This window comes from Argiope bruennichi, chromosome 10 (assembly GCF_947563725.1).
Source record: "Argiope bruennichi chromosome 10, qqArgBrue1.1, whole genome shotgun sequence".
Taxonomy (NCBI): Eukaryota; Metazoa; Arthropoda; class Arachnida; order Araneae; family Araneidae; genus Argiope; species Argiope bruennichi.
In genome coordinates, this window is record NC_079160.1 from 14,781,987 (window position 1) to 14,795,368 (window position 13,382).

Here is a 13,382-nt window from a genome sequence, read left to right on the forward strand (position 1 = left end):
ACTTTTGTATTTGACTCATGAATGAATCATGAGCCAAATATAAAAGAATTGATTGAAATTAAGCATTAAGAATATTCTAGATAAACCAGCTAGCTATCAAAAATGAGTTGTTAATAATGAAGAAATAATGCTCTTGTATTCTAGTTACGGTTGGAAAAGAATGGCTGTTGGTTTGTTTATAAGGCCTTTATTTTTGCTTTTAATTTTAATTGAAATCGAGCATTAAAAATATTCCAGGGAAACCAGCTGGATGTCAAAAGCGAATTTTTAACAATGAAGGAATAATACTGTTTTGTTCTAGTTATGGTTGGAAACGAATGATTGTTGGTCTAAGTCCCTTATTTTTGCTTTAAATTTTAATCAAATTTCTTAACGCAATAAAAAGTTTATCGGAATTATATATTCAGGGCTAAATTTAGATATTTTTATCAATAAACCAGTCAATTTATTTTCACATTTCAAAACATTTTTTATTTAATAAACAGATTAAGAATTTAATTTGTATTTAAGAATGAATTTAAATTAAGACTTTAATTTTAGTTTATTATAATTTTTCATGATTTCTGACTCTTAGGCAACACGCTCCTGGACTCGCTATTATTTAGCAGACGCTCGTTGTTTATAAATATGAATGAATGTATTGAAATAGATAGGAACCTGACCAATTGCATATGGCAAAATATTAATATTATCTTAATATTTTACAGTTCATTGAATATGTGTTTTTTGCAGCTTGTTTATATGACAATTAAGCGATTGAAATTTTTAAATGACAAACTCGCTGCCCTCCTTAGTCATTCGGTTTTAGGGTACCTGTTTAAATTGCATTGTTGAAAAATAACTACTGATCATATAATCCTCTGTTATGAGCTTTCTGGATTATTAGCATTTAAAACCGCCAAATATATTAAATCGTTTTTCGTATTTCAGTTGTGTTACTACTGCAATGAATGTTGAAGTTTAAAAATTTTTAGCAGTTACTTTTCGCTTCTGAATTTTGTATTGTTTAGAAATATGATTATATTTAGGATTTAACTATTATTTTTTTCTGTTAAAAATAATTTAAAATTTTCGAGCGGATTAAAGGAAAAAGGTCCTTTATTATCAAATGAAAATCACAAAAAAATTTCAAGAAGTATTTGACAATTTCATTTGGAAAATATTTACACAGAAACAATTTAACACGAATATGAGTACTTTTTATTGAATGAATAATGGGTAATCCTCTGTTTTCTTAGTGAGCTTTGAATTAATTTCGTCAGATTGTCTGCTGAGTCTCCACGAAGAAAGAAAGCCCTAAAACAAATAGTTCATTTTAGATTATCAGATTTGCAAATAATATAAGCTAAATCTAGTCAGCTGCTATAAGCTAAATCTTAAAGTGATTCCAACATGTTCTATTAAATTTATTCTAATTTATGATGATATAATTGATTTGGTAGACAGAAACAACATATTTGTCATTTTTATATAATTCATATTGGTATTATTCCATTCCCTGGCTAAAATTTAAGTTAACGAAATTCAGTATTTTTTTTTCTTTCTTTTGCCTCAAGCTTTTGACTACAAAAGTCATCTAAACACCTTTTTTCAAACACCGAAGTGTTTTACATTCATTAACGTTAATCTTCTGGAAATCAAGCCTTATATATTCTCATAATAATAATAACAACACTAGATTTGAATGTAAGTTTTATATGATTGGTATAAAGCCTAGATATATGGCTTGACTCAATATATAACTTTACACGCTTGGGAAGAAAAAAGAATTTAATTATTTCGAAGTAATAATTTTCATAAGGAGAGTTTTGATTAATTAAACAATTTTTTTTCAAGGAATACTGTTGACTACAATGGTGTTAGTAGTAAAAGGAAAACTGAGTAGATAAAGAATTTGGAATCGGATCCGTTGCGATGCCAAAAAGAATATCTATTTTTTTTTAAAAAAATATTTATTATCTAGAAGTTTGCATAAATGATTGCTTCTAGAATAAGGCGGTGCGTTTTGAAGAAAAAACAATTTAGAGAAATTAAGACTGACGTAAGTAGTGTGCTTCAAAGGTGACACAATACCTAGGACGATGATGCAAGATTTCTGTTGCAAGCAGCTAAAAATTACATTTTTTCAACAATATTGTTTATCCAATCTAGGTCTTTAATGCCATAGTCATAAGAAATGTACGTGATGCATTATGATTGGTCTGCAGTGGCTGAATTCTAGCACTGCAGTTTTTTTTTTAAATATTGTGTATTAATTTGTTTTATTAGTTGTCATGTCTTTTTAAGTTGCTAACATAATTTAATTCTTTTTTAAGAAAGAATTCTGTTTCTAACTGGAATTCTTGGTAATATTCCGTTGTGTAGTAAATTTTAAAATAAATGCGATTTAAACTTTCAAGTTTTAATTTATATTTGGTATGTTAAACGAGCTTTATGTAACATCTACGACTATCATGAAAAAGTTGCCAATAATATACTGAGAACCCGGATCCGTAAATAAATAAAATGCCGAGTGAAGATAGAAATGAAAGTGGAGTTACTTTGCACAAGGTGAATGTTAACGTACCTCCATTTTGGACTGACAAACCATAAATTGGGTTTTATCAAATAAAGTTCAATTTTTAGATGAGCGGTATTACTGCCAAATAAAATTAACTATTTATTTTCTCAATTGACACACAATTTGTAGAAAACACTTTCGATCTTATTAGCAGTGGTAGTCAAACTAAATATTCTGATTCTTAAATTCATTTAAGAAAGGTGAAAATACTAGAATTTGAAGGTTAATTACTGAAACAGAATTAAATAATTAAAAACCTAATGAGTTGTTTCAGAAAATAAGATATATGCCTACTTCAAATGTTTTTGAATATTTTATTGAATAATTATGATTTGAAAAATCACCAAAATCTATCAAAATATTTTAATAATCAATAAAAAATATTTTGAAAGTATAGCAATTATGGCTGATTAAATTAATGATATTAGCCATAAAACCGAAATTTGCAGTAAAAGTAATATAAACAATTCTTCTAACGAACTTATGGATAGAATTAAAAATCTAGATCAACAAATTACTGAATTATGTGTTCGTATTGAGGCAAGAACTAGAACACGGAATAGTTATTCATTTCGTAATTGATCACGAAATAACAGGCGTAAGAAGTTTAAATCCAAATCAAGACCGTCTTTTTTTCACTTTCAATTTAGTGTTAAATTTCTTAAGGAGAAATGACGTCGCAAAAAGTATTCTTGCTGTTGGATTCAGAAACCACAAGATAATCAGGTAAACTCAAATCTGCTGAAGGATTCAGAAGCCACAAGATAATGAGAAAAACTCAAATCAGCAATAAATTCTAGATTGTCGAAAATTTCGTTTATTCGCCCATGACCAAAAATGAAATTTGCGTTTTCTCGTAGACAGTATAATCGATTTCTAAAATAATTATAACGTAATTCTAGCTACTTATCAAAATAAAAAAAATGAGTGCTTAAAATGTAAAATGTATGAAATTCTGATGATACAGAAATTTCAGATTATGAAATCAATATGCTAAACCTTGAATTGGGACAATACTATAACTTCGGTTTCCATACTTAATTGCTGACGTCGCAAAAAGTATTTTAGGAACTCTTTCTTTCTCTTCGCAAATTTCATTTACTCATTCCGACCAGTAATTAACTGAATGACAGATATCCATGTACAATGTGTTTTTTTAGTGGTAGCATTGCCAGCACATCTAAAAATCAATAAAAATTTCTAATTTACTTTCAGAATATCCCGAAATTCCCAAGTCTAATTTTTCCCTATGCAAATAAAGCGTGGTGTAAAGCACTTTATTGAACAAATACTTAACCTATTCAGGGCATAACATCTCGAAACAAAACGATTAGCGATAACTAAAAAGTTTAAGTTTATATGAATTAACATAAAATTTTTACAATGAAATTAGTCATTTATCAGATTCATAATATTTAAGTTCTTTGTATCTTGTAAGAAGAAAGGATGGATCTTTTCAACCATGCGAGGATTACTTATGCTTAATGTTCTCATGATTCTTGATCGATTATTGCATTCTTAGTTTAAAGTATTTCCATTAAATATTAAATTACTCTAAGATCTTCTCTAAAATTGACTTATTTAAAACATATTTCCAAATTCCCATTTAAGAAGAACAAACATAAAACAACTATCATAACACTTTTTGGTTTGTATGAATTTAATGTGATGTGTTGTGAAGCTAAAAAAATGTTTCTGCATTATTCCAACAGCTTATCCTCTCACTAAAAAAAATTCTCAGAGGATAGGATTTTGTTTTCTTGCTTAGATGACATAATTATAGTATCCAACTACTATGCAGAGTATGGCATTCATCTTAAATTAGTTTTAAATGAATGATTTTAAATTAACTTGGATATTTTGGGTTTATGAATAAATGTTTAAAAATCTGTATTCGCTTTCAAGAAATCGATGTTTTGGGATGCCTAATTAAACCCCAAGGCTCTCAGCCACTACCAAAAAGAGTTGAGTTACAGATCAACAGTTACAAATTACTCGAAAATAATCAAGAGTTTAGAACCTTCCTCGTAATTCTTAGTTTGTACCGTCGTCTTCATAAAGACACTGCACAGAACCAAGCATTATTGCAAGGTTATTTTAAAGGTGCATAGTAGAAAGATGAAAGAAAAAAATAAAATGAACTGTAGATTCTGATAAACAATTAGAAAAATGTAAAAATAATCTCGTAGAAATAGTATCGTTTTCCTTCCACAATTCTGAATTACTTTTGTCATTATTTACAAATATTTCAGATACAACAATAGATTCACTGCTACCTCAATATGGAAGCCAACTGTGATTTATTCTGAAAAGAGTTAAACGAAACTGAACAAAATTATCGCACTTTTGAGAGTGATTATACATATATCTTTCCCTTAAACACCTCAAGCAATATTTTGGAGGAAGGACATTTTCAATTTATACTAACTATAAATCCTTTATCTTTCCTCAGAGACAAAAAGCAACATTTCAAAAGTTCTTAAACTTAATTATATGTCAAAATTTTCAAGTTATGTGTTTTCAAACATGTATAAGATGAAAATAATATTGCAGTCGATACATTATCCAGGATTAATGAAATTCCATCAATCGATTATAAACAATAGCGAAAGAGCAGACTCAAAGAATTGAAAAGTTGATAAACTATTACTTCCTTTAATTTTAAAAGTGTTAAAATGTTTATAAGTGTTTGCATTAAGTGTTTACAAAAGTTCTATGTTTCAGAAGGTGACCTCTTCATTCATTACTACAATTCTTAAACATTTTCATTAAGTCTTAAAATACTTCAGTATATTCAATACTAGAGGAATCATATAATTTTGAAATAAGTCTAAAAATATTTCAATACATTTATTAGGGAAGGTAATGAGGTCATGTGATAGTATAATGAATGGCTTTCAAATGCCTAAATTGTATTTAATGTTTTTCTAAGTGTAATATTTAAGGTGTTATTAAATTGCTATTAATGCTATTAATGTTATTATGTTTGAAGGAGGCCATACAATACAATCCAATTGCACTAATGCTGTGAATAATGGACCAAAGTAGATGTTGACAATGTATATGCTGCCCTTTTGTGTGCAGAATGTTCAGTATCAACCATGTGTAGCTTTTTCAACTTAAATTATTTTTGAATACCATTGCCCGTTTATCCTGTAAATTAGATAAATTAACTGACTAATTTAAAAGCATGTTCATATCTTATTTAAATTATAATATTAAAAATACCTTGAAATGGAAATCAAAAACTTAATTTCTTTCTTTTTTCCAGACTGAAGTAATCCCGCACCAGAAAGAATGGCTGACAGTTGCAGCATTTTTTATTATTTGTTACGTGCTGACCAGGTTCTGTTTACTTTTTAAAAAGTCGATGGATATCTATCATAATCATGCATTTTTTCAGCCATGCACTTTACCAGGAGTCCAAGCAAATCATTTGGTTTTTTATTTACTTGCCTTGTTGTCTATGTATAAGCAGAGCAGACCCAACTGTCCTGCTCTGACTCGTAAGTGTGCTTTTGCATATTTTATTTTCGACCGTTTGTCATTTTTTGCTTCAGAAAATATTGTATTTGTTATAGAAAGGAAAAATATTGTGTTTACCAACACATTTCACCAGAAGATTTTGATGAAGTTTCACATTTTAAAACTAACCAATTCCGACAGATTTTTGGTAATATGTCTATCGATTTCTGGATGCGATAAATCCAAAACTCAATGAGCTAGACGACTGAAATTTAGTATGCGGTCTTCACACTAATTCTGAAAATTTTTGCCAACTTTCGGACGAAATTTTTGTTTGGAAAGTTTTACTGTCGCTCCACCTATGTACATGGAATATGATATTTCGAAATCACAATGACTTACATAAATGGGATTTGATATACTGTCCTCGGCCCAAAATTATTCATCATATTACGAAACATAAAACGTGCCATTTTATGTGCTATATGAAAAAGTTAGTAGGGGGGGGGGGGGGATATTCAAGCTTCTGATCAAACCGGATGTCAGGGTCCTGATGAGTCATAACTCACTGCGCATAATTCACTGCTGAGCTTTACTACCCCACCCCCTTCCCCACATCTCTCGAGATATGTGCGATGATAACAGATTTTTTACGGAGGAGAAGTGAGCAGAGCGTGGTGTGTTTTATAAGCACTTGTAAAACAACCAGTGGGAATGGTTTCCCTAATACTTTCTCGTAATGGTGAATTTGTGTTTTAGATGTTTTTCGCGTTTTTGAGTTTTCGCATTTACATGTTTCTGAAAATGCAGATGGCCAGTATAGTTCAATTCCTTGTTGGATTTTGCTCAAAATTTGATAGGTTCTAGATTATAAATGTTAAATATGTGTACCGTATTTCATTCATGTAGCGTTTTTCGTTTTGTAGTTATAGTTTTAACTTATATTGGAACAGCCGAACAGACGGACTTATTCTGAATGGATTTCGTTCAAAATTTGATAGAAATCTTCAAATTTTGTGTGAAGACCATATACCAAATTTCATCTGTGTAACTTCAAAGCGATTTGGAGAAATCTTTATCACAGGCAGATATTTTCCAAAAATGGGTTTTTCGAAATCAGGAGTGTCTCAAGAAGAGAGTTTCCTCAAAATCTCTAGTTCGAATTTTTTGACGATTACAATACTTTCTCTATAGTTCGTAAACGGGAAAGTAAAAATAACAGTCAAAACGCTTGTTCTTTTTCTGTAAACTTTTAAAATGTTTTTTTGGTTGAATTAAATAAATTTTTTCTATACACTTACAATCTATTCCGCATTTTTGCTGTATATTAAAAAAACTTGTTCATCATTCAAAAGATTTAATCCTTTAATATATTCACTTTTTATCTTATAGTTAGTAATATATCAGCGTTGCATCATCTTTTACTTGCAGTTCAATTAAATTTTCATGAAAAGTATCAAAATATGGAACAAATACATCATAGCAATTTTATTACTTTAAGCTGTCGAGTCAGTTGTCCAAAATAATCCTCCAAGTTTGTACTTCAATATATTACGGGTAAGGGTGGAGGGGAATTGGAAATTTAGACGCCATTTTTTTCACATTTAAATAAAAAAATTATTAGCATGAAAATAAAATGGCTAATTAAAAAAATCTTATAAAATAAATTGCCGATCGTTATGATTGGCTAATTAAGTGAGGAGTAGTACATTTTAAAAATGGCAACTCTGGAAGAATATTTTTCATTTTTAAAAATTTAAGCAAAATTTTTGTTATTCCACATAAGTACATGTTAAATAGAAGGGAATAACTGATAAAAATTTCAGATCGATATCTGTATTATATTTTTTTAAAAATTCGATTTTATTGAAAAAGATAGAGTTGTCAGAAAATGTCTTATAAGTACTTTTTTATCACATAAAATTTGCTGTCAGAAAAAATTCCTATTCTAAAAATTTTATCCTATGATTTCAAATTGTGTCATAACGACCGAATTTCAAGAAAAAGCAAAGGAAATTAAATTCGAAATTAATCATTTTTTCCCAATCTGGCCTGAATTCATTTCTCAATAGCGATTACGCTCTCTTACTTTATTGTTTATTGTTTTTCCGAGAATCCACTTCTATACAAAGTAAGATTTTTTTTTCTTTTTATAACTTTCTTATCTTAAGTAACGGCTTTATAACTTTCTTTTCCACTATTATGACAGTTTTTTAAATCACAAAATGATATGATTAGAATAGAATTTTCTATTCAAAACGTCTATTCTAAGCGAATAAGATTTCCTTTCTATTCGATCGCGAATTCTAGCTGATAGAAAAGTACTTATAGACATTTTTTGATGAACCTGTGAATTTTTAAATTTTTCATAGCTTATTTGAATACAACTCATTATTTATACTTCATAATGAGCTGTATTCAAATTGAATACACATTCTATTCAAGTTGAATACACTTCTTTTTGCATACAACTTATTATTTTAAAGTTTTCTCTCAGACTAATAGATTTTTAAAAAAAAATAACAGATAACAAATAGCTAATGCGAAAAACCAATGTTAAACCTTTAATCTCCCCCCCCCCCTCCAATCTAATTCTTATCCGGTAACACATCCGGGTTCAAAATTAGAAAACTACTTTTTTTCTCAGCAATTTAAATCAATAAAATTACTGTTATGTATTTTTGCTTGCAAAGTAACATTTCTACTGGACTATTATATGTATAATTTACTCAGTGAAAAATATCAATTTTCTTTTTGCAAGAAGACATTCTATTCTTTTCTATTTTTCAATGAATATTGAAAATTACTCATTTTAGTGGTTCTCTTCTTCTGTTTCAGTGCTTCTCCAAGGATTGAGTGGCATCTGCCGAATATTCCACAATGAAAAATTGTTTCGGATTTATCTTCTGTTTAAGCCAGCGGTCTTTTTCTACAAGCCGGAATCCGTAGAGGTGAGGACGAATTTGTTTTTCAATCATGAAGATAAAGGAATCTCTTCGGGCTTCAATGCGATAGTTAAGTCTTCTTAAGAAGCTTAACCTTTATTTGCAATAAATGACGTAATGGTTTTAATTTATTGTTGTTTAATGTAATGAATATTATGAATCTATCGCCTATTGGTTTCGAAATATTTCCAACTTTATTGAATTCTAGCTATTACCCGCGACTTCGTTCGCGTGGAAATTTTGATGTGTATGTATGAGAACTGACGGTCTGATCAAAATGTAAACTGTTATAAAACCGTATCATTATCCTTGTATGTATCCCACAGCTGGAAGAGGTTTGACAGTCCGCAAGTGCTCACTAAAATTGCAAACAGGTCTTCTAGCTACTTTCGTAGCCCGAGCTTTATTACCCCCTTTCGAAAGATTCGATTTGCGTTTTCTGAACATTTCGAAAAATATCAAATAATAAGAAATTAAAAAAAATTAAAACTAACCTTAAAAAACGATGTACTTAAAACTATAAATCAATTTATTAAAAGTATGTAATAAAACAAATAGAAAATCAAGTCCATATTTCTTTAAAATCAAGTCAAGTCTATTTTATTTATCGATCGAGTTTGAGATAGCTACAACAGTATAATACTCATAATTTTTAAAATTTTAATTAAAATGAAAATATATAATTGTCAAGAACATACTGCAAAAATCAGAACACACTGCCAATGCGTGAATTTTCAACGCCAATTGGCGTAACGCAATGCAGATTAGAAATTTTTTATTTTCTTTATTCTGTTTTATTTTAGTTTAAAAGTACTTCAGAATGAATCCCGACAATCGATTCATTAACAATGTTTAATTTTAAATGCATCAAACATTTAGAAAATGAACAGAATCATTTGAAATAATCGATCGGAAACATATTAAACCTAGACTCTTTAGCATGGGAAAGAAAAACAACTGAAGCCCTACTCATTTGGCGGCGGGGAAATGAATACTTTTGGCGGGAAAGTTAGTTTTTTATTAATAAAAAATTAACTACTCAATTAACCGGAACAAATAGTAGCCTATGTTCTATTCCAGACTATAATCTATCTCTATCTCTGTGCTAAATTTCATCCAATTGCGTTAAGCCATTCTGGCGTTATTGACTAACAAACATCCATCCATCCATCTATCCATCCAAACTTTCACATTTATAATAGTAGTATAGATACAGAGTTTCTTTAATTTATTTTTCTCGGTTTTCTCTATTATGTTCTCTATACCAAGTCATATTTAAAGCTGATAGTTCATTTAAACCACCCAATAGCCGCATTATCATTGATTGATTTACAGCGTTTTGATTCGACTTTGAGTAATAGAAATAGATCCATGCAATATAACTATTTCATATCAAATTTTGAGTTTCATTCAACAGATGGATTGATGATATAAAATTATTATTGAATTGGGTCACAATTATTATCATTACAGCCACCCTGTGTGTTAGAAAGTAAAAATTATTACAATTTGTTATCATTGAATGAATTTTCTATGGATTTTAAGATGACATAAAAATCATTTTTGTCCTCTTATCGACAGAAATAAGGAAAAAAAAGGGGGAGAGGTGGAAGTAGATACAGTTATTTCTGAAAACAAAAATAAAATAAAATCTGTACGACAAAATCTATTAATAGAAAGCGCAAGTTTTAGAAAGGCATTCTTTTAGAAAATTTCAATCAATATCAATGAAAAATGTTTCACTCTCATGAAGTATACACAGGATCAATGTTTTTACCTTTTCGTATACAAATAGAAAGCATTACAATCGTCTGAAGGGGGAAAAACCCGAATTCCAGTTTTTGTCGAATCTCTTAGTTTCAAACTTTCCCAAATCCAGAAAACATATTTTTAACATTAAGTCTGTTTGTCTTTGAAAACGATATTTCAAAATCCCTTTAAAACAGATAGATGAAATCTGGCATATGGTATATCGAATTTGTAGATTACTATCTAATTTTTAAGGAATCCAATCAGATGAAATCTGGCTGTTTGGTTGTTCGAGTACAAAAGAACTCGACGACTGCAGAATCGAAAGAGCTAAATAAATAAATTTTAGTACAATGTTGAGTCTTTTAGAATTCTGAACCAAATCTATTAAAAGGCTGTCCGTCTGTAGATCTCTTCTTTCTCATGCATGTAAACCAATAACTCAAAAACGAAATGATATAAATAAATGGAATTTGGCATGCGATCTTGTATCTACAACTGTGATTCTGTGTCAGATTTCGGTTTTAATCAGTCAGGAAGAAAAACATCCAAAATATATGTTCGATTTTCGAATGTACTTGTGTATCAACCGCATGCCCGGGATAAATCGCTAAACATTGCCTGTAGGATTCAATAAACGTGAAAGATCTATATTTCGTAAATATTGTTCACCAATGCCATGGAAAGCTGTGCTCAAGGTTCACAATTTTATGCGGACATGCGAAATGAGATAACACTTTTATTAGAGAGTGTGGGTAAAAGTTTGGGGAAAAACACTCCCGCTAGTTTCCTCAACTCATAAGCGAGTTGTGATAATAATAATAAAAAAGTTTTCGATAGTTTTATTTTCCTAAAGCGGTTTTTCTTCCTTACCCATGGTGAATAAGAATGAAATATTTTAAAATATTCATTCAGAAACTCTAAAAATAGAAATTAATGCCAATTAGTGATACCATTTGTTGATGACTTTTTCAAATTGCTTGACAGGTTGTGCTGAGCAGTACAACGCTGATCGATAAAGGCAGAGAATATAACCTTCTTGCACCGTGGCTGGGTACTGGGCTCCTGACAAGGTCTGTAAAAAAACAGTTTGAATTTTTCTATCTGTGTTATTTGTGATTTTCGTGTATGTCTTTAAATAATCTGAATCATGAATATATGAATATATGATGATATATATGAATTTAGAAGAAATCCAAATATTTAAAAGTATTATCATTTTAATTACTTAAACTTATTTTACTAATGTGTAACCGGATCTCTGACATCCGATAAGCAACTAATAAGCAAAAAACAAGTGTTAGCCAGTTAAATTATTTTTGATAGGAAATGAAAACACTTTTTATTTTATTAGTTTAAGTTGTAGGGTTAGCTTTCCTGAACAGATCTCTACGTTCATCAGAGTTTTTTTTTTTGTTGTTGTTGTTGTTGTTGATTTTAGTTATATTAACGCCCCGTTTTAAAGCCCCACTAGGACTATTTTTATACGGACCTCGTCATTTCGAACCGCGGTCAGATGACGAAGACGATACCTGAGATGGCATTCCCACTCCAAACTTCCTCACCGCATCAGCCTACGTTTTTTTGAGGATATCGGAACTGATGAAAAGTAGGAGGAGGAAAACGGATTCTTCAAGTATAAATAAAAAAAGTTTTGAAAATTAAAAAGGTTTATAAAATGAGGTGTAAAATGTTAAAGTAGCTTAACCCCTTCGCATGCAATGACGAATCTGACTCGCACATCGAATGACTGAATTTTCAATTTTAAATCTGCTACTAAGCGAAAGCATTAAGTGATTTAAAATGCAAAAATCAGTTGCAGACGCTTTGAGATCTCAAAAGCTCTTATATTATTATATGAGTTAAATTAATAATAATAAATTGAATGTGTCATTTAATTAGGAAGTTAAGTAAATTCGTAGGTCAAGGATTGAATTAGATCTGGAATAAATTTAAAATCAGTGGAAGTGGTCTTCTCAAAATTTTCTCACTTACTCTAATAAAGATTTATCCCTCTCTCTGATCATAAAATTCCTGACTTTGGACTAAGCATAAATGTCACGAATGCTTTATATATTCAGAGAGAGAATTGTGTGCTTTGTAATTAATAAAATACAGAAACCGTTATCTGTACATTAATTGAAAATAGCATTGACGAATAGTTATGAAATACTGATTTTGAATCTAGTATATGAATAACATTGGTGGATTATAGTGATGCTTTGTATCTACCGCAGATCTTTGACAATTAATGCAAAATGCAATGCTGCTAAAACACGCTTCGTGGGAAATTAAATATGTATTTTGGATGCTTTTTTCCCGGCCGAAGCTAGCTTATCCAATAACTTAACGGTTATAATTTATATATGGCATAGTAAAACCCAGTAACTTAAAAAATGTAGCTTTTGTTATATATTTACCCTCATTTTTTTTCAAGAAAAGTCGACTGGACTAACATAGTAGCATTCATGTATTTTGACAAAATGAGGGCACAGTCAAAGAATTGTCTCGGGACTCTTCTTTCTGCCAGATTTCGATACGTCGGTTTTGTAACTCTGCAATACACGTTTAATAGACTTTCAGATCTTCCTAGGGTTTTGATATAGGAAGTGAATACTTTTAACATATATAACGAAAACCGCTGCTAAATAGCAAGATGAGAA

General features: G+C 29.8%; 1 protein-coding gene across 1 annotated transcript in view; it reads left to right on the plus strand.

Moving 5' to 3' along the window:
* The window catches only part of LOC129987995 (cytochrome P450 4C1-like), a 39,576-nt gene that overhangs the window by 1,441 nt on the left and 24,753 nt on the right, over positions 1 to 13,382 (plus strand). The window contains exons 2-4 of the mRNA XM_056096060.1: positions 5,832 to 6,066; positions 8,864 to 8,976; positions 11,707 to 11,792. Of these exons, the coding sequence (XP_055952035.1) occupies positions 5,832 to 6,066; positions 8,864 to 8,976; positions 11,707 to 11,792 (434 nt within the window). The remainder of the gene's footprint in view (positions 1 to 5,831; positions 6,067 to 8,863; positions 8,977 to 11,706; positions 11,793 to 13,382) is intronic.